This window comes from Crinia signifera, chromosome 1 (genome assembly GCF_055691185.1).
Source record: "Crinia signifera chromosome 1, ASM5569118v1, whole genome shotgun sequence".
NCBI lineage: Eukaryota > Metazoa > Chordata > Amphibia > Anura > Myobatrachidae > Crinia > Crinia signifera.
In genome coordinates this window covers 56,656,339-56,679,678 of record NC_139217.1, presented here as the reverse complement: position 1 = coordinate 56,679,678, position 23,340 = coordinate 56,656,339, and the positions used below count along the sequence as shown (strand labels likewise).

Genomic DNA, 23,340 nt, shown 5'->3' with positions numbered 1-23,340 from the left:
CACTGCAGGTGGGGCAGATTTAACATGTAAAGAGAGAGTTAGATTTGTGTGAATTATTTTGTTTCTGTGCAGGGTAAATGCTGACTGCATTATTTTTACACTGCAATTTAGATATCAGTTTCAACACACCCCACCCTAATGTAACTCTCACTCTGCACATGTTACATCTGTGATCAGATCTGAATAAGGGCCTATATGTATAATTGTCCTTTACCTTAAAGCACTAGCATCCTCATACTTTCCATTCTTCGAACACTGCTCTCTGCAAGTACCCACCAGTTGATCGAGTACCGTCAGCTGTTTTTGCTGTCCCAGACCCCCCTTGAAGCGGGTGATGTGTGGTAAAGTATATGCGGAGAAGAGCTTGGTTAATTAAGTTTTTAAGGTACTTGTGTAGTTTCACGGCGCCATGCGTCAGAGTCCCCTTGCCCACAAGTACCATTTTTAATATTCCTTCGGTTCCTTAAGACTAGAAGTCATCAGCAGAGCCACATCGCACTTTTGTGTTTTTCCCGAAAATTGCATCAATGTTATCACTTACCTGAGCTATTAAGTCCCCATTTTCTGCATGCACCATAACTACAGCACCGTGGTCCTTGAGAAAGGTAAAAATGTCGTACATCTGAAGAGCACAAAAAAAGCAACTGATTAGTAAAAAACATTTCAGAACTGTTAACACAATGGGCCTGATTCACACACAATGCTGATGTTCACAGAGCTGATTGTTACTGTGCATGTGCAATAATCCCTAAAACAAAGGGGCTAATTCACTAACCAATGCAGATCTGCGATAATTGCAAATGACAAATTTGTCAGATCTGTGCATGCACGGCAATGGATGGTGACCGACAGTTTTTGGGCAATCGGGACAACGCAGGAGTCACCAGACAGTTTGGGGGGGCTGTGACCCCAAAAATGGCTATTTACGCAGCCAGGTGATTACGACAAAGTGCGATTGTGTTTGTGTCACGGGGAGGGACCTGGTGAGTGGGGTCTGGCTGTCTAGCATCAAATCCTCACAAAATTACAACTGGTACTGAATCAGGCCCAAAAGGCACTGTTGCAATTGAGGGCACAGTATCTCAATGTCTTGGGAAAGCCATGGGTATTCCTGGGAATTTACTGGTGGCAAATCAGATACATGGGGATGGTCTGTGTTATGGGCGTGTTATGGGCGTGCCTTTGGCATGTCACTGTTTGACCACACAGATGCTCGATACACAGATGGCGACTCCGCATCTGCCGTAGGGTTGGTGAACATTTTGATGATGCGTTCGACGGTAGTGTCTATAGACCAGGGGGTAAAACAGCATCTACGGATGCTGAAAGTTGGCACAGCTGTACCTAGCGGCATTTGCATAAAGATACCAGCCGAATGCTAACGTTTTTTTAAAGCGGTAATCATTTACAAGGCAAAACCATGCCCATAAATGATTGCCCCTTTAAGAAAAAAAAAAGTTTTGCGTTCAATGGGCATTCAGCACCTCGGATGAACTCGGACGCTGTTACACATGCCCCGAAAACCGTAATGTCAACCTGATGCACTGGCCCTCGTTGTATCAGTCATAATTTATTCCCTTAGAAACAGACAGAATCAATATTTTTTATTGGCTTAACAAATTTTTTTGTCAGAACTACTCTTTGGCAATGACAACATCGATTTTGATGGCTCAGTTGTCATTTGATAGGGTGCGTGCAATAGTTGTGCAATAACATTGCAGTTTTTTTTTTTTAGTGATCAGGTTGTTTAGCAATAACGCAGTGGGGGCTGCACACTCTTTCCATTTGAGTTGTATATTACAGCGAAGCCCTTGACAAAGAGCCTAATTCAACAATACTCAGAACAGGGCGAATACGGCCACGTTCCAATGTTTGGGGGTCTACACATGCGCAAGCACGTATTTGAGACAGCACAGACCCCGGCAATAAACCACTTTGTCGAGTTACATGGAGCGCCTCTCAGCCAGCGCAGGGAATCGTCAGAAACCCTGGCGCAGGCTGACGGAGAGGCGCTCCTGACGGGGACGCGTGAGCGTCTCACACGCACGCGCATCCCCGTCTACACCCGGCAGCGGGGAGCGCTTTCCCTCTCCGCTTCAGAGAGGTGGGTAGGGATCGGGGGGGAGCTAGGAGCAGTTGGGGGCTGCGGTGGAGCTGCAGAGGGCTGCAGTGGAACAGGGCGTGCAAGCATGAGTGCGCCACCTTTCCTCAGCTGGTGCTGCATCTGTACTCGCTGGGCCGTTTGTTGTGTGGGGAGGGCCAGGGACGGATGGTGATGGCACTAGACCATGGGAATGCCCAGTGGTTTATGGGCTCCCCAATGAAAACGCTGGGGGCATTCCCATGGGTACGCAGTCAGGCCAATGCCTGCCTGGGGCGAAACACGACTTCTATTTGCGAAGGCAGGAGAAATCTTTTGATGGTCGGAGACCAGTGAATGATTTCTCCTGCTATGGCAGGCATGTGAGGGGATGTGTACTCTACACATCCCCTCACATGGTACCGCGCATGGTACCGGGTGAGGGGGCATGAATTTGGCGGTGGGTGGCATTTCAGGTGCTCGGTGAGCTGCAATGTTCAGTATCCTAAAAATGTACTGTTTCTAGAAAGTAGACAGTAACATCTCCAGATCCAGTACATTTTGCATGAATGCGATGTAAAAAACACAAAACGAAGCTGAATAGCGGCCATTACTCATATAGAAGGGGCCATAGTACAGACCAGACAGCTACAGAGCTTCCAGAAAGACTGACAGTGGTGCAGTGGTAGGACAAGTATTTTCATGCAAATGGAGAGTGATAAACAGCCAGCCAATCAGCTCGTACCTGCAATGTCACAGGCTGTGTTTGAAAAATGTCAGACAGGAGCTGATTGGTTGGTTGTTTATCACTCTCCATTTTATCACTTTTGAAGCTTAGTACATCCGGCCCGGGATACGGTCATATTGTCTACAGCATTTAGGTCTACAAGCATTAGGTCTACACCACTAGGTCGACATGCATTTAGGTCGACATGCATTTAGGTCGACCTGCATTTAGGTCGACATGACTGAAGGTTGACATGACTTAGGTCGACAGGGTCATTAGGTCGACAGGGTCATTAGGTCGACTTTTATAAGGTCGACAGGGTCATTAGGTCGACATGGGGAAGGTCGACAGGCAAAAGGTCGACATGGGGTCATTTGACTGTTTTATGAGTCTACATGTGCCGATAGGCGGTATTTCATGCCCTACCATCCACTAGGGTGTGGTGGGAGAATAAAATAGTGTGCCGAGCGTGGCGAGGCATCGTGCCCGAAGCATGGCGAGCCATGCGAGGGGACGTGGTGCTATGTTGACTCTGTTGACGCTTGAAAAAAAAAAAAAAAACATGTCGACTTTTTCACTGTCGACCTATTGACCCTGTCGACCTTATACCTGTCGACTTAATGACCCTGTCGACCTAACACATGTCGACCTAATGACCCTGTCGACCTAATGACCCTGTCGACCTAACCCATGTCGACCTAAATGCAAGTCGACCTAATGCTTGTAAACCTAAATGCAGTCTGACGAATGATCCCATTCCATCTGGCCCTTATAGACATAACCCAAACACATACAGAAGGAAGTACCTGGCTATCGGACATTTGGTATAGATCTTTGTAGGCCATGTACACCTGAAATGAATTCACACCTGTTCAGAAAAAAAAATGCAAAACACTGTTAAGCTCTTACTGTACAATGATGGTAATCCGTAGTGATATTACAGGCATTATATAATAACCACTAGGCCACTAATAAGTCCACTAGGCCAGTTTTCTTCCCAACCTGGCCGGTTCTCTAATGTCTGTAATGGTCTCTTACAGGCAAAGGTTCTAAAGAAGTGAGAAGTGGATAAGTTAAGATGATTGGGTGGTACGGACGGTGTAATGGTTAGCATTACTGCCTCACAGCGCTGAGGTCATGGGTTCAATTCCCACCATGGCTCTAACTGTGTGGAGTTTGTATATTCTCCCCGTACTTGCGTGGGTTTCCTCTAGGTACTCCGGTTCCTCCCACAATCCAGAAATATACTGGTAGGCTAATTGGCTCCCAACAAATTAACCCTAAAATGTCTGTGTGGGCGTGTACTTGTGGTAGGGAATATAGATTGTAAGCTCCACTGGGGCAGGGACTGATGTGAATGGTCAAATATTCTCTGTGAAGCGCTGCGGAATATGTGTGCGCTATATAAGAAACTGTTAATAACAGAAATAAAGAAACTGCTAATAAATAAATAAAATAAATAAATGTTGCCCTTAGCAACTGTGTGGAACTTTCTTAAGAATGCTGATGGGTGTGTCAGTGTGGGAGGTGGAGTCTAAGGTATAAAAGACTAGGCCATGTATCTGTATGACCGACACTGGGGAAGAATGGCCGATGAGTAGATATCTGTTAGATAGGGCCAGGGCCTTGAACATTTACTGTGTAACTAGGTGATTCATCGCGCCCTACGGGCGCTCTTCACACCGTCGTAAGGGGCTGCGCCCCCTTAATTTGTGAACGTTTGTATATGAGAAATATGGTTAGAATTGTATGAAAGATGCCCTGTATTGCAACTTAGGTGTCCGCGAATCGCGGGAGGGGGGGTCGCGGAGGGTGCCGCGAATTGCAGGAGGGGGGGTCGCGGGGGGTGCCGCGAATTGCAGGAGGGGGGGTTGTGGGGGGGTGGATGCTGCGAATCGCGGGAGGGGAGGGATTGCAGAGAATCGCGGGAGGGGGGGTCGCGGGGTGGGTTGCCGCAAATCGCGGGAGGGGGGTTACGGGGGCGGGGGTTGCGGCGAATCATGGTAGGGGGGGTCGCGGGGGATGTGCCGTGAATCACGGGAGGGGGGGTCACGGGGTGGGGTGCCGAGAATCGCGGGGGTGTGTGTGTGTGCCGTGAATCGCGGGAGTGGGGGTTGCGGGGGGGTTGGGGGGTGTGACGCGAATCGCCACAAGAAAAAATCAACACAGAAAGGTCAACACATGTAAATGTTGACATAAGTGTGGCACTTCATTGGTGTCCATGTCGACACATGAGAATGAATATGAAAACATTCAAAAAATGAAAAAAAAAAATTCAAAAACTCATGTCAACCTTTTTCATTGTCGACCATAGCCATGTCAGTGTTTTCCATGTGCAATTTAATTCTGGAGCTGCCGCGAATCACGGGGGTGCCGCGAATTGCGGGAGAGGGGGTCGCGGGGTTGGGTGCCGCGAATCGCGGGAGGGCGGGGTTTACAGGGGTTCCGGTGGGGGGGTTGCCGCGAATTGCGGGAGGTGGGGGGTCACGGGGGGTGCCGCGAATCGCGGGAGGGGGGTTTGCGGGGGGGTGTGACGCGAATCGCCACAAGAAAAACTCAACACAGAAAGGTCAACACATGTAAATGTTGACATAACTGTGCCACTTCATTGGTGTCCATGTTGACACATGAGAATGAATATGAAAACATTCAAAAAATGAAATAAATCTTCAAAAACTCATGTCAACCTTTTTCATTGTCGACCATAGCCGTGCCAGTGTTTTGCATGTGCCATTTAATCCTGGGGCTGCCGCGATTTGCGGGAGGGGGGGGTTGCGGGGGGTGGGTGCCGCGAATCGCGGGAGAGCGGGGTTCATGGGGGTTCCGGTGGGGGGTTGCCGCGAATTGCGGGAGGAGGGGGGTCGCGGGGGGGTGCCGGGAATCGCCGGAGGGGGGGTTGCGGGGGGTGTGACGCGAATCGCCACAAGAAAAAAATCAACACAGAAAGGTCAACACATGTAAATGTTGACATAAGTGTGGCACTTCATTGGTGTCCATGTCGACACATGAGAATGAATATGAAAATATTCAAAAAATGACAAAAAAACTTCAAAAACTCATGTCAACCTTTTTCATTGTCGACCATAGCCATGTCAGTGTTTTCCATGTGCAATTTAATTCTGGAGCTGCCGCGAATCACGGGGGGGTGCCGCGATTCGCGGGAGGGGGGGTCGCGGGGGTGTTTTTGCTGCGAATCGCGGTAGGGGGGGTCGCGGGGGAGCGGGTATTTTTGCCGCAAATCGCGGGAGGGGGGCGCTCACCTGGTGGCTGTGGAGTAGCAGTGCTGGGCAACATGGGAAGGCAGTGGGTGTCTGGCACTGTCTGTGGGCTCACTGGGCTGGTTCTCTGTCACATACCTCCCAACATGACCCTCTCCAGGAGGGACACAATGCTCTGTTTCTAGACTTCCCCTTAATGTATGATTGCCATCACCTGTTTTAAACAGGTTAATTTCTCAGAAAGGTGTTCAGCACAGATGAAGGCAATCACACATTAAGAGGAAAGTCCAGGAACAGAGCGTTATAGACACAGACACCCACTTTGAGTGACAGATGTAGCCAAATATATAGGAGATGGTTACCAGTCTGCTGTCATCCTGACAAAATAAAGTGAAGAAGCCCAGAGAGGATGATACAGTGCATAGCTCACCTTGGGCCAGATGCACTTAGCTTCAAAAGTGATAAAATGGAGAGTGATAAACATCCAGCCAATCAGCTCCTGCCTGCCATGTCACAGACTGTGTTTGAAAAATGTCAGGCAGGAGCTGATTGGCTGGTTGTTTATCATTCTCTATTTTATCAGATTTGAAGCTTAGTGCGTCTCACCCCTTAACTTTGGGGATACTGGGTTTTACTCCCCATAACCTACAGTATGCTCATTTACCACATAATAAAATGTATTAATACAAAAATGATGCAGTTGTTTTCATATAAATGATGTACCTTAGTGACATACTATGGGGTCTATGTACCAACCAGTGGAGAGAGATATCAATGTATTGATACCTCATCGCACATACCTTTATCTTGGATTAGGATTTCTAGTTCCTCTTGGATGCCATCGTACCAGCTGGTGATGTCCACGTGGAGAGAGTAGTCACAGCAGGACTTGGTATCAGCCACCTCGTGCCACTTCTCAAAGGAGGCCAAAATATTTGATCCAGGATCGGGAACAACGTGGTCAACTGAAAAAACACCCAAAGTTTGAAACTTGCATATGCGTTGTATTTATCATTTCTACTTCAGTGTATCCTATTTCCAATGGTGACTGAAATTGTTATAGAGGACAGTTCTCAAGTGAATTCTACATAAAATAATTTAGGTGCACCTCGCAGACCAAAGTGTAGTGATTGACCAATTTCAGATAACTCCCCCGCCAAGGAATCCCCTCGGTACCATGCAAGGGGATGTGAACGCAAAACCCATCCCCTCACATGCGGTCGAAGGGGAGAGAAATCATTGGATGGTCACTGCTGAATTACCCCCACGGTGTACAGCAAAGTGGGAAAGAATGGTTCAGTAATTAGTACCGGTACCAAGCGGAATTCCACCTATGAGCTCATGTGCTGCTCAGAGGAAATGGATTACGCATTCCATCTCTGCGGATAGCCCATGTCTGATGCGTGTATGGACGGCCAGCGGCAGGGAGATAAAGGACTCGTACTTATTACAATGTGTGCTATAGTGTTTCTGCAATCAGTTACTCACTGATCATGGTCGTTCCTCCGGCGATTGCTGCCTTAGTGCCTTGGTAGAAGTCATCGAGGGTGGTCATGCCCAGGTAAGGTTTCTGTAGGTATGTGTTCACATCGATCCCACCAGGAATAACCATTCGTCCATTGGCTTCGATAGTCTTCACTCCGCCGGGAACGATCAAGTTCTCTCCAATTTGTCTAGACACAGAAACCCAGAAATTGACACCTATCCCAGGTGGCTGTTCTGTGCTAGAGAACATATGTTGCAGCATTCTGTGTGGTGTACATACTGTAAGAACGTTACAAGAGCGAGGTCAACAGTCATTAGGTCGAACACTGAAGGTCCACATGACTGAATGTTGACATGGGGTTAGGTCGACAGGGTCATTAGGTCGACAAAAGCATTAGGACGACCTGCCCAAGGTCGACAGTCAAAAGGTGGACATGGGATTTTTGACTTGCCGACATGTGCCAACAGACGGTATTTCATGACCTACCATCCACTAGGGCATGGAGAATAAAATAGTGTGCCAAGCGTAGCGAGGCACCATGCCCGATGCATGGTGAGCGCATTGAGCCATGCGAGGGGACACGGTGCTATGTTGCAGTGACTGTGTCGACATTCAGGACAAAAAAAGTGGAAAATCCCATGTCGACCTTGTGCACGTCGAACTAATGCTTGTGTCAACCTAATGACCCTGTCCACCTAATTCCATGTTGACCTTCAGTCATGTCGACCTTGATGCATGTTGATCTTCATTGAGTGACCTAATGACTGTCAACCTTGCTTCTGTCGACCCTTATGACCCATACTCGTAAGAACAGCATGTTTGGTTTTAGAAACACAAGAACTCCATTTTGTGATTAATAGCATTACATGGCATTACGGCAAAAATATTCAAGTGCAGGGGTGTCCAAACCGGTCCTCGAGATCTACCAACGGTCCACGTTTTCCAGGTCCCCTAGCCGGTGCACAGCTGTAGTCATTACTAACTGTCACATGACCCAAATCACCTAGCTGGTGCGCAGCTGTAGTCATTACTAACTGTCACATGACCCAAATCACCCAGCTGGTGCACAGCTGTAGTCATTACTGTCACATGACCCAAATCACCTAGCTGGTGCACAGCTGTAGTCATTACTAACTGTCACATGACCCAAATCACCTAGCTGGTGCACAGCTGTAGTCATTACTAACTGTCACATGACCCAAATCACCTAGCTGGTGCGCAGCTGTAGTCATTACTAACTGTCACATGACCCAAATCACCCAGCTGGTGCACAGCTGTAGTCATTACTAACTGTCACATGACCCAAATCACCTAGCTGGTGCACAGCTGTAGTCATTACTAACTGTCACATTTTAAAACATGCTGCAGTCATTCCTACTATAGATACACTGGCTGCCTGGAAAACATGCACCGTTGGTAGATCTTGAGGACAGGTTTGGCCACCCCTGTTCAAGTGTAATCACTTTCCCAAGTTTACTTTTTTCTGGTATCTGACACCCACCCAGGGGCGGCTCATTCTCCACCTCTGCCCGTTGGCAAGTGGGGAAAAGTAGTGCTCACTTTAAGTGGAAGTCTATACCACTACACTTTATCTATATCTCTTTTTAGGATACACTCATCCGGGTCATCTAACCAACAGTTCCCTGCACTGGTCACTACCCAACAGGGGGCTGTGGTTTGAGAACCTGGACAGCAAATATCCCTTTAACTCCACTTAGGCGATTTCACCATTATCACTCAATCACTTGCCTAGAAGAAAACTGTGCCCAGCAAGAATCAGCAGCGAGAGAGGTAGAGTGGAGACTTTTTCATTCTTTTCCTTATTTCTTCAGGGTCACCAGAGCCAATCACACTATAACTGTATACTTATTGCAATACTAGCTTAATTATAATAACTAGCCAGCCAGGACAGGGGTGTAATTCGTATCTAATATTCTGGAGATTCTCAAAGGAGTTTTTCTTTTCTTTTCATAGCGGATCTACGTTTATAAGTTCATAATAATTGATACACCAACTTCTGAGCAAGTCGATATTTCTTGATACCATATTTATTGTATATGTTTGAAATTTCTGAGGATTCATTTTGAATAGACGTCAGATTAACTGCATACTAACCTATTCAGAATCCACTTTTATTTTGAGTTCTAATACAAGTGTAACCTAATATAGTGTTACAAATTTGCAATTGTTACTATTTACCTCAAATTGTATTTGCTTATAGGCACATTATTTCCCTCTGATTTTCTCATAAGAGGGAAACTATAAGCATATTTTCTTGTATGTGCAACCGCTATAATCTGTACAAAAAGGTATCATTTCACTCACAGCTCTCCTATACTCAAACACTCAGTGACCATCTTCGTCCGCATACTCATCTCCATCATTGGCATCAAGCCTCTAGTTGTATGTTGATTGAGTCCTCACTACTTATATTTAAGCTGTAATGTGTATTGAACTGTGGAGCTCTTTATTTGTACTCTATTTTTGTTATTTATTCAATGTTAAGCCATGTTGTGTGCCCCTGTACTGTTCCTTTGTACGGCGCTGCGAAACACTTTTGGCGCCTTATAAATAAAATTATAATAATAATCTTACTATTTTTCGCGTGCTGAAATTACTATATACTCTCCGAGTGACATATATTTATTTATTTTCTTACTAAATAAAAATTAAAAGTTAAGTTTTAAGCAAATTAATTAAGCGTGCCCCCAAAAAGAGAGGGTGCTTTTCTTGTCTTTTCTGTTTACCAATCATTCCATACTCTCTGGGGAGCACCTCCACTCCCCAGATATGTACACATCAGTACAGAATTACCAGTACAGTGGATAATTATTATCTCAAACTATATATTCTTATTATCCAATAGCTACCTGTGCAGCAGTCATTTCCCACCTTCCCTTTTTTCCCTGTAAGAATGAAAGGCGTGCCTGAGCTTTTTAGGTTAGGGTGTGTGACGTCAGCTCCAGGCCGGATATACCTATTTCCACCGCCCCACGGAGTAAGTCTACGGCTACTCTGAGCCTGAGATGACTTGTGCCCAGTGTAAAAATCATTGGATCGTGAGTTACGATGCGTTCTGGACATATTTGTTCAGATGCGAATAGATTTGCAGCCGTACGCAGCGAGCACATTCATTCACAAGGCAGGATTTCACTCTAGCGGGGGCGGCAACTTAACTGAACGTTGCAAATTCACGGCCATGTAATCAAGTGTGAATCATCCCTTATATCCTTGGAACGAGATAAAGGGGTGAAAATACCAGCCAACTGCCATGTTACAGGGGCTGTTTGAAAAATAACAATTAGGAGCTAAATCTTTCTTCACTTTATCTCTCTTCAATGCTTAGTACATTAGGGGCAGATTTAACAACAAGTGATATTCTTGTTAATACTCATTAGGAATGATAAACGGCATGCCAGCCATTCAGCTCCTAACTGTCACTTTTGAAACCATGAAAAAAGGTGATTGGCTGGATCACCATTTATTATCCCTACTGAGTATTAACAAGAATATCACTCATTTTTAAATCGGCCCCATAGACCGATAAAACGCAGTATGGTGGATTATGGGCAGATATCATGATTAATAGTTGTCAGACACTCTCCTTGTAGAAAATGTTATTTTACAATTTGAGGTGCAATTAAGCTCACTAAGGTGCAATAAGTGGCTTTAGTATTGCTGTAAAACAGGCATGTCCAAACTATGGCCCTCCAGCTGTAGTAAAACTACAAGTCCCATGATGCTTTGCCACTGTTTTGCTATTAGGGAATGCTAAAACTATGGCAAGGCATGCTGGGATGTGTAGTTTCACAACAGCTGGAGGGCCAGAGATTGGACATGCCTGCTGTAAAACATAGTTTCCTCCTGCAACCTCAGCTGGCACCAATCTTACACTGTGCACTTACTTTATAAGGCCATCTTCAAGGTAAATATCGGCGTAGAAAGACTGGTCATCGTTGATGATTCGCCCTCCTTTTATAAGAAGTCGATCGCTCTGAAATCAAAGCACAAGAACATTATTAAGCAGACAGAAGACCTGATCCAGTCCCTCTCAGAGCACCAGGGATCTGTGACACTAGGGGCCTTTTTTTGGTTCATTCTTTCTGACAAAATCCTTCTTAGATGGGCAAAACCATGTGCACTGCAGGTGGGGCAGGTGTTACTTGTGCAGAGAGAATTAGATTTGGGTGGGGTTTTACTTCAAAGTGAGATCTATATTGCAGTGTAAAAATAAAGCAGTCAGTATTTTACCTGCACAGAAACAAAATTACTCACCCAAATCTAATTCTCTCTGCACATGTTACATCTGACCCCCTGCAGTGCACATGGTTTTGCCCATCTAAGAAGGATTTTGTCAGAAAGAATGAACCAAAATAAGGCCCTAGGAGACTGCGCTGGTTAATGTGATATAGAACGCTTGTATATCTGTGTGTGTGTGTGACTGAGGCCCTCATTCTGATCCTATTCGCACAGGGAAGAGATGTTTAGCTACTGCGCATGTGCAGCCTCTTTGTGTGAGCGGGTGCGGCAAATTGAGAATTCGCCAGCCCGTTCACACACACAGCAGTGCGGACATGAGGCATGAGGTTGCCCCCATGGGAACGCCCAGCATTTCATGGGCGTTCCTATGGTAATTCGCCGGTGACACGGGTGCCGGGGGCGGGCAGCTGACGTTACCGGATGTTAGCTGCCCGCCCTCTTCCCATACAAGGGCGCCGCAGAGACTGACTTAGATTTGCAAGCGCTTGAGAATCATTCAATGGTCAGCAACTATCGAATGATTTCTCCCATGCACGCAATCTGCAAATGGATGTTTATGCAAAACATCGATTCCCATCGCGTGTGGGGGAATTCGGCATGGGCAGCGTTTAATTGACTTGCAAAGCTTTGGATTTCGCAGCTTTGCGAGTAAATTAAGTCAACCAGAATGAGGGCCTGAGTGTCTGACTCTATACACAAAGGGACTGATTCTGGTTGGTTTGCAAAAAGCAAACTCATTATTTAACAAAACCATGTGCACTGCAGGGGGGGCAGATGTAAAATGTGCAGAGAGAATTAGATTTGGGTGAGTTATTTTGTTTCTGTGCAGGGTAAATACTGACTGCTTTATTTTTACACTGCAATATAGATATCAGTTTATAGTGCAAACCCCACCCAAATCTAACTATCTCTGCACAAGTTACATCTGCCCCACCTGCAGTGCACATGGTTTTGTCCATTTAAGAAGGAATTTGCCTTTGCGAGTGAACCAGAATAAGGACCTATGCCTACAGAGATGCAAAACCTTACATTTATCTATATTGAACCTCATTTGCCATTTGCCTGCTGACACAGTATCTAATTTATTTAAATCCATTTGTAGCATGGAGACATCTTTGTCCGTTCTAATCACCCTGCACAGGATGGATACTCTGCTAATTATTCCATTATTTATGTTAAACAGAAGAGGTCCTAGCACCGAGCCCTGCGGTACCCAAAGGCGTGCGCAGCACATTTTATTAGGGGGTGCACCACCTATTGTGCATGTCTAACAACACCCATTGTGTGCGTCTAACATCACCAATCAGGCGTGTCTACCATCATCTATTGGCACTCAGCCAGTCTCTCAGCCACACCATAATCTCCTGCATATTTCACGGTGTACATGTCGACCTTCAGGACAAAAAAACTTGAAAAACCCATATCGACCTTTTGACTGTCAACATAGCCACTGTCGACCTAATGCTTGTGTCGACCTTCCGACCCTGTCTACGTTAGCCAGTTATTTCATGTGTCGAACTAAGCCATGTCCTCCTTCTGTGGTCAACCCAAAGCATGTTGACCTAATATTGGTTGACCCAATGACCAAGACCCCTTGAGAATGCTCCATTTACAACCACCGTTTGTGCTCTATCCTGCAACCAGTTTGTTACCCAGGGGTGAATTTATGAAGCTTGGAGAAGTGTTATCTATCCCCATATCAACGTTATGAGCAAGGTGATAATGGTTCAGCCAATCAGCTACAATATGTAAATTGACAGGTAAGAGCTGATTGGCTGAACCATTATCACCTTGCTCATAACGTTCTTTATGGGGATAGATAACACTTCTCCAAGCTTCATAAATTCACCCCTCAGGGGTAGATTTATTATAGCGGCGCCTATCGCGCCGCTATAACAGTTCCTGCTTCGCCTCATTAGCGAGGCGAAGCAGGAGGGGACACCGACAAGATCTACTAAGATCTTGCCGCCGGAGTGGGGGAGCGCTAACTTCCCCCTCCGGCGATGTCCCTCCTGGAGACAGCGCATCAGTTAATACTGATGCGCCGTCTCCTCCCCCCCGGCCGGCTCACTGCGCATGCGCGGGATCTCGCTAGTCTCGCGAGATCCCAGCGCAGCTCAGCCCCAGCAGCAGGGACAGCGCTGTCCCTGCTGTTAGGTATAGGGCATCCCCGCCTGTAGCTGGCGAAGTCGACAGCTGCAGGCGGCAGAACGGTCAGCGATGCTGACCGTTCATAAATCTGGCAGGAGGCAGGGGCGCAGTGCAAAACATCGCCCCTGCGCTATGCCTCCTGCCCCACACCGCCGGCGTTAGAGTAAACGTTCGGCGGGTGTGATAGATCAGGGGAAGCGCTATCCCCTGCTATAACGCACGGGGATAGCGCATATTCCCCTGATCGACGTTTAATAAATCTACCAGTATGTCTCTTATGTGTCACAGTGTTAAATTCCTTTGCAAATTCCAAGGACACCACGTCTACACCATTGCCAATGTCTAGGCCCACACTCAATTCCTCATAAAAACTAATTAGGTTAGTTTGGTACAAACAATAGTTTACAAACCCATGCTGGTTACTGATTCTTTTATTTGCCTCTAGGTATTCCTGGATACCATCCCTTAAAATTCCCTCAAATAATTTCACCACGATTGACATTAAGCTCACAGGTCTGAAATTCGCTGGGTCATTTTTTTATAATATCGGTACAACATCCGCAATTCTCCAGTCCTTAGGTACTATATCAGATGAAAAATATTTTTCAACAATATTATAAAGAGGTGTTTCTACCTCCTCCCTTAATGTCATCAGAGCCCTAGGGTGGATCTCGTCTGGACCTGGTGATTTATTTGTTTTGACTTTGCAAATCCTCTTAAAGATCTCCTCTGAGGTGAATTATATGTTTAATTCTAGCAGGCTCATCCCTGGTGCCTGTAGACAGGGCAGGCGACAGGGGGGGGGTCAAAGGGGACACCTGTACCAGGCCTCAAGCTTGTAAGGGGCCCCAAGGTTCTAAGGGCCCCTCAGGGGCTGTTAGCGTAGCTGCGGCAGTGCAGTGCCTAGCAATGGTTTATAAAGGCACCCCCCTGGTTCCTGTAAGGGTACTTACCCGGTATTAGTGATATTTCGTAACAATAAAAAAAATAAAAAAAAACACATTCAATATGCAGTATACTCAGTGCTATTTTTGTAGGAAAATAGGTTCAGGAACTGTGGGCGGGGCAGAAAGTGGGCGGTGATGTGGGAGGAGCTACAAAAGGGGCGGGGCACTACATTTAAAAAAAGGGGAAAAAAGAACATAATTACTCACTCCGTCACGCTTATTATACATATGCCACACACCGTGATGCTCCATTATACATATGCCACACACCGTGATGCTCCATTATACATATGCCACACACCGTGATGCTCCATTATACATATGCCACACACCGTGATGCTCCATTATACATATGCCACACACCGTGATGCTCCATTATACATATGCCACACACCGTGATGCTCCATTATACATATGCCACACACCGTGATGCTCCATTATACATATGCCACACACCGTGATGCTCCATTATACATATGCCACACACCGTGATGCTCCATTATACATATGCCACACACCGTGATGCTCCATTATACATATGCCACACACCGTGATGCTCCATTATACATATGCCACACACCGTGATGCTCCATTATACATATGCCACACACCGTGATGCTCCATTATACATATGCCACACACCGTGATGCTCCATTATACATATGCCACACACCGTGATGCTCCATTATACATATGCCACACACCGTGATGCTCCATTATACATATGCCACACACCGTGATGCTCCATTATACATATGCCACACACCGTGATGCTCCATTATACATATGCCACACACCGTGATGCTCCATTATACATATGCCACACACCGTGATGCTCCATTATACATATGCCACACACCGTGATGCTCCATTATACATATGCCACACACCGTGATGCTCCATTATACATATGCCACACACCGTGATGCTCCATTATACATATGCCACACACCGTGATGCTCCATTATACATATGCCACACACCGTGATGCTCCATTATACATATGCCACACACCGTGATGCTCCATTATACATATGCCACACACCGTGATGCTCCATTATACATATGCCACACACCGTGATGCTCCATTATACATATGCCACACACCGTGATGCTCCATTATACATATGCCACACACCGTGATGCTCCATTATACATATGCCACACACCGTGATGCTCCATTATACATATGCCACACACCGTGATGCTCCATTATACATATGCCACACACCGTGATGCTCCATTATACATATGCCACACACCGTGATGCTCCATTATACATATGCCACACACCGTGATGCTCCATTATACATATGCCACACACCGTGATGCTCCATTATACATATGCCACACACCGTGATGCTCCATTATACATATGCCACACACCGTGATGCTCCATTATACATATGCCACACACCGTGATGCTCCATTATACATATGCCACACACCGTGATGGCCATTATACATATGCCACACACCGTGATGGCCATTATACATATGCCACACACCGTGATGGCCATTATACATATGCCACGCACAGAGATGGCCATTATACATATGCCACGCACAGAGATGCCCGTTATACATATGCCACACACAGAGATGCCCGTTATACATATGCCACACACCGTGATGGCCGTTATACATATGCCACACACCGTGATGGCCATTATACATATGCCACACACCGTGATGGCCATTATACATATGCCACACACAGAGATGCCCGTTATACATATGCCACACACAGAGATGCCAGTTATACATATGCCACATACAGATATGCCCATTGTGATGAAACTTGCTCCTACTGTACATCCCCATACACGATACACTGCACTAAATCCCCATACATGCTACATTACACTACACTACATCACGACACCCCCCAGCTAGGGCCAAGTGGAGTTCAGTAGCTGAGGCCCTGTTCCTCAGTCTGAAAATATATGCAGTTAGTTCAAGCAGCTAAAATACTGGAGGCTGACTGACCATTAAAGCAGGTGCAGGAACATCACCATGGCAGTGAGCGGTGGACCCTGCAAGACTGTGTGCCGGTCTCTTGTTCTCTGTGGCTGAGGGAGTCTTCACTATGTCCGCGGCTGCTGCGGGGTCCGGGGGGTTAAAGATGTCCGCAGTTGCAGCAGAGGGAAAGGGGGTAGAAGCTCTCCGCGTCTGCTGTGGAGGGAGTAGAAGCTGTCCCCTGCTGCTGCGAAGGGAGGTGGGAGAAGCTCTCCGCGTATGCTGTGGAGGGAGGCTAGAACCTGTCCCCGGCTGCTGCACGCAGGGTAAATGGTCTCGTCCCCGGCTGTCCTTGACTGCTGCGGGGGGAAGCTGTCTGCGGCTGCTGAGGGGGGGGGGGGGGGGAGAACCTGTCTGCGGCTGCTGAGGGGGGAGAGAGAGGGCGGGAAAGCTGGCTGCGGCGGGGCAAAAGGGGAGAAGCTGGCTGCGTCTACCCCACTACAAGGGGGGTGGAGCGGATCAAGGGGTCTGTGACCCCGCTCTGAGATCAGATGGGGGGGCAGAGTTTGAAGGGTAGAGGGGGGTCACGGACCTGCTCTGAGGACAGCCGGGCTCTCTGCCCGGCTGTCACTTCTCCCTGGCTGGCGGGGGAGAGATCGGGGGAGCGGGCTTCACGGCTCGGGCGCCATTTGATGCCCTGGCTCCTGGAGCTGGCTGGCTCCCTGCACCCCGGCCCGGACTCCAGGAGAGAGACGTGCTGCTAAAATTCATATCTCCCGCTGGACCGCTAGCCAATAGGCGCTCACGGTCCAGCAGCCACCAGTTGATTGGCTGCTGGACCGCAAGCGCCCATTGGCTAGCGGTCCAGCGTGAGACGTGTATGTTACTGCTGCATGTCTCTCTCCTGGACTCAGCGGGCAGGGGAGCGGGGAGAGGGGTGCGGGGAGCGGGCAGGCGATGCGGGTGCTGGGCGGCCTGGAGCAGGTTCCGGAACGCCGTTCCTGATGACGTCATTTTTAATTTGAGCTTCAGGAACGGCGTTCCGGACCGTTCCGGCTGAAAAATAGCCCTGAGTATACTAAAATATATTGCTCAAGGGGGCGGAGCTAGGGGTCCCGTCAGAGATACCAGTGTACTGGGCCCGAAAATTTCTGTTGCCGGCCCTGCCTATAGATGCATGGTCATAGCCCCTTTATAAACATATATAGTTATCATGCATGCTAGCACATGCATGATAACTACACAACATATTTGCCTACCCTCCTGCATTCTGCAGGAAACTCCCTGAAATAGCAGCAATCTCCCTCTCTCCCTCATTAGTCTACCAATCTCCCTCATGCCGGTATCCGGACTATTTGTCTACAACAACAAGATAGACAGCCATTAGGTCGACAACTCAATAGGTCGACATGCTTTTAGGTCGACATGCTTTTAGGTTGACATGTCATTAGGTCGACATGTCATTAGGTCGACACTGACATTAGGTCGACAGTGTCAATGTCGACAGTCAAAAGGTCGACATTTTTTTTTCACTGTTTTTTGAGCCGACATGTGCCGACAGGCGGTATTTCATGCCCTACCATCCACTAGGGCGTGGAGTTAGATTATAATAGTGTGCCGAGCGCAGCGAGGCACTGTGCCCGAAGCATTGCGAGCGATGCGAGGGGCTGCGGTTCACTTCAAACTGTGTCCATGTCGACTGTGTCAACATTTGGGTAAAAAAACAGTGAGAAAAAAACCATGTTGACCTTTTGACTGTCGACCTAGACACTGTCGACCTAATGGCATGTCGACCTCAAAGCATGTCGACCTATTGAGTTGTCAAACTAATGGTGTCGACCTAATGGCTGTCTATCTTCTTGTTGTAGACAAATGGTCCCGCATCCCTCATGTCACCTAGCCCACATTACACTGTTACATTTTTTGGGGAAAAAGGAATGAGAGACAGATACATTTACATTGAATCATCAGCGCCATTTCCCAGCACTTTAAGCATTTGTCTGTGGGCGCCGGCCCCTGGAGGGCGGCACTTTGTAGCATGGAAGCTGTGGACGCTGCACCACCTGTGGAGCCAGGTGAGCGTTGCCCACAACAGCCCCCCACCCCGTGGAGACCGGGCCAGTGTTGGCCACCCCCTATCCACCCCCCTCCCCTGCACTTGCGGGGGGGGCTCAGATGTAGCAGTACACACCCACGCTTCTAGGTGCCACATTCACAATCTCTTTTACAATCTCTCCATATATGGAACTAGACACGCCCTTTGGGTGGAGCATATAACGGCCCCTCAATGGGGCGTTGTGCAAACTTCTACTACCAACTATAATCTCCCTGAAACTAGTTTTCAAAAGTAGGCAAGTATGCTACACTAATAGTCCTCTGCAGTATAACTTATCTTATGTATAATGTAGAATTCAAATGCACACCTGGAACCTGACCCCTAGGGTGGGCCCTCAGGCAGTGGCACCACCTGGGAGTTACCCTGTGCCCCTGTGGGTGAATCTGTCCCTGGCAAGATGTCAGTGCAGTGCCTTCACATGATCACCCTCCATATGCCGTGATTCCTAAATGACTAAACACATGCTAGTATTAATTAGTGGAAATGAATTAATAATGAATGGTCATTATCTGTTAATTAGCAGTGTGTGTCTCAGGTTCTGACGTGAGGAAATCTGAAGGGAATTTGGAGTACATGTGAGGCCATGCAGGACTATTCCCGGTATCTATTTCTATGACGATTAGCATCAGTTTAGTTTATTACCGATAATAAGGGCAACGTGTACTAGGCTACATATCACTGGTGTCTATATCTATTTGTTCTGCAAAATGTATCGAACATGTCAGCATTATAATACAACTAACACTGGGGAACAGCATACAGTACATATGTTTCTTCAGCAATAACTAACAGATCTCAGCTGAATAAAAACTTTCATAATTCAGCTTCTTTAACTGACAGTCAGTAGAGGATTTGCCGCTACGCTACCAATGTGACCGCTTAGGACCCAGTCGGCCCCAGGGGACCGGTCAACTGGGGAAAGGCCAACACTATACGGCAGGAGAGGAAATGAGAGGAGTAGCATAGTTACTTATACTGTAGGTTTAAGTGGTGAGAGGTAAATAGGTAAGGCCAGAGATGTTACAACAGTCTGAGCGGGAAAGGATGAGAGCATGGAAAGTTTTGGTGGCCTCAGAGGGTGAGGAAGGACCAGGTTCTGGAGATGTATAAGGGCAAGGGATGGAAAGACACTGCAAAGTGCTGGTTGATGATAGGCAACAGACTATGAGTCAATTTGTCTACCTCTAGGTCCCTCTCCTTGCATCTACCTCATGGGTGGATTCCTGGCCACCATCTCTTCTCCCTCTGCATCACCTACCTTGGAAATCTCATCAGCTTCTTTGGCCTCCACTACTATCCATCACTAAAATCCATCCTGTCCATCATCTTTTCCTTATTTACTAAAAGATTCATTGTTTAATCCAATGGGCATTTAGGAAAAAAAAAATTTCATGTCATTCTTTTTTTTCCTAAGGGGTAAAATTCAAATAGCCGCAAAAAGCCACCTTCATGGTAAAAATGGCAATTTTACCGCAAATTGTCCAGTTGATAAAATTGGGGAAAATCCTTTTAAGTTAAAAATGTTTACACCAGCCTTAATAACCCATTTTTTTGCACGGGAGCGCACCAAAAAAAAATGGTACGCATCCATTTAAAATGACTTGTGTTGTGAGACCCGGCATTTCAACCCAAGTAGCAACAAGTTGAACACGGGTGCAACCCAGCTTTCTGCGCAGTGTAAATGGGTAACCCGCGTTGATGCAATCCAGAACCCGTTCATTGCAATGCTCTCATCTCCCAGCACCAGCTCAGGATCCGCCTCCGGCGACATAACTCGCCCGGCATTATGCTGGGTTGAGAGGGCAATGTAAAAGGGGTCACAAGCCGGGTCGCACCCGGGTTGGAGCCGGGGACAAAATCCTGGATGCGACCCAGCTTGTAGGTCTAAAAGGGGTTTAATTAGGCACTTAGAAGATTTTCATTATTTTTAATTGGCCATTTATGATTTTTAGGGTGAAAAAGTGCAAAATTATGGAAATTGGCATACATGGTATGGGACAGGTATATTGTGGCCAATAATAAAATTCTTGTTTCCTAGCACGGCGCCAGCGATTTTAATTGCAGGCATCGGGACCTAAAAAATCGCATTGATCGCATCGCATGCAACCAAATCACATGCGATGCGATCAACGCGATTTTTACATTGGAAGCAATGTAAAATGGTCCCTGGGACCCAATTTTACATTGGGACCAATGTAAAATGCACCCCAGACCCCAATTTTTATTGCATACCCCCCCTCATGGGTGAAATTGCCCCCCATTGTTAACGCCACCCCAGTATTGACGCCAACCCGAAGCGTGGCGAGCGGCGGCGGGAAGCGTCCTCCGACCTTTTCGTACCCCCACTATCCATGTTGGCGTGGAGTTGATTTTATAAAGTGTGGTGAGCGCAGCGAGCCACCGAGCCCGAAGCGTGGCGAGTGCAGCGCATTACTTCACAGGTATTACGCGTGTGCTCGCCACACTTTGTAAAATCAACTCCACACCGACGTGGATAGTGGGGTTATGAAAAGGTCGGAAGACGCGTACTGCTGCGCTCGCCACGCTTCGGGTTAGCGTCAATACTGGGGTGGCGTTAACAATGGGGGGCCATTTCACATGTAAAATACCCATTAGGGTGCCTATACAATAATAATTGGCCCATTTAACATTGTCCCCTATGTAAAATCGCATTGATCGCGTCGGTTGCATCGCATGCCATTATAATGGCATGCAATGGTCGCGATTAACGCGATTTTTTCATTGACGGCTAATTTAACATTGCTCCCTATGTAAAATCGCGTTAATCGCGTCGGTCACATCGCATGCCATTATAACAGCATGCAATGGTCGCGATCAACGCGATTTTTTCATTGACGGGGAAAAACGCTAAAAATAGCAAAATATCGGGTCGGTCGCATCAATCGCATACCTTAAGTTACCTTAACTTAAGGTATGCGATTACCCACGACGGGCGCCGTGCTAGGAAACAAGTACCTAAAATTCTATACGCATATCCAATGTTTTTTTTGCAGAAATCCCAGTTTCCCCAATTTGCAATTGAATAGGCAAATTGCCTGTGCACGACAACCGCCAAAAGCCATTCTAGTGGCAAACAAACTCCAGAAGGTGTCAAAAACGGCTATTATCTGAATTCACCCCTAAAACAGAATGCTAGCTAAATAAAAATGTATTTGTCCATCAGAGAATTTAAAGGGGCAATCATATACAAGGCAATAAAATATTGGCACATCTGAGTTCGCCTGGCATCCCACATGGTCGTGGAATTCGGACTTCATTATATCCATTTCATTTTTTTATTTTTCACAGAAGATTTATAAATCATACAATCATTTTATCCCACAGTCACAAACTACATTTACACCTGATTGGTGCAAAATGTATTTTTAGCTCGGATGTTAATCTGTAAACGCTTACAATACAACAAAGATTTAATTTCTCTCATCCCACTCACATGTGTTACACTAGACGCTCACATGTGTGATTTGTCAAATTTACTTACAGAATAAAACACCCAGAAAAGTGATAATGTATTTAAATATGTGCACAGTGTCTGAAAAACTTGGGAGCTGCTAGTTATAGTCATCTATAAATATGTCTAATGTCCGTTTGTGTGTCTCCGAAACACTGCCATCTGTTGGCAGCATGCCTTTTTCTCTCACACATGCACAAACACAGAGGCAATCACAAGGTAGAAGACTAGCATTCAAAGCATTTGCTTCGAGCGGGCTTACTAGTAAAAAAAGTTTTTTTCAATCGATGTTTTAGGATTTTATAGGTTTTAATAATGTATGAATTTCTGCATCGTATGAAAATCATACAAAACCATGCAACATATCATTGTTTGAAACACTTTCAATTAGTGCTGAATTTTGGCCATGGCAAATATTTTGGCACTGGGGGAAAAACACGCGGATCAGTGAATTAGCCTCCGATCCACGTGTTTTCGCGAAAGCACCGGCAATTTAATACATTAGGGTAGAAATAGTCCAGTTTTTTCACTTAGCCAAAAAAACATGACTAATTGAATACCCCCCTGTGCCTTTATTACAGATGTGCAGTCGTATCATTTACCCCTTCAACACCTGGTGTGGCAGCCGCTAAAAAAAGAGCGTGGCTTCATGGGAGGGGGCATGGCTAAGCATCCCAACACCTTTTTCATCATTTCGGGGCTCTGGGAGAAGTGGGCTGCCTTGTCTACAGTGTCGGCTCCTACACTGTAATAGAAGCCAGATGCTTCTTGTAATGTTACAGTGCAGCACCTGGCGCCTGTCACTTAGCAGGAGCTGGCACTTTAGCGTCATCCTTCATTGGTTGATTCTTGTGATGCCATTACTGATGTGTCCTGCTTTGGTTTTGCAGCGTTTGCCCCTGTATGGTATGAGCGCTATGCCAC

General features: G+C 46.7%; 1 protein-coding gene across 2 annotated transcripts in view; it reads right to left on the bottom strand.

The window, feature by feature from the left end:
• The window catches only part of CRMP1 (collapsin response mediator protein 1), a 70,729-nt gene that overhangs the window by 18,500 nt on the left and 28,889 nt on the right, over window positions 1-23,340 (bottom strand). For both annotated transcript variants that reach the window (XM_083155513.1, XM_083155517.1), the window contains exons 2-6: window positions 11,417-11,505; window positions 7,514-7,698; window positions 6,826-6,990; window positions 3,614-3,675; window positions 542-622 (exon numbers count right to left, since the gene is read on the bottom strand). In XM_083155513.1, the coding sequence (XP_083011639.1) occupies window positions 542-622; window positions 3,614-3,675; window positions 6,826-6,990; window positions 7,514-7,698; window positions 11,417-11,505 (582 nt within the window). The remainder of the gene's footprint in view (window positions 1-541; window positions 623-3,613; window positions 3,676-6,825; window positions 6,991-7,513; window positions 7,699-11,416; window positions 11,506-23,340) is intronic.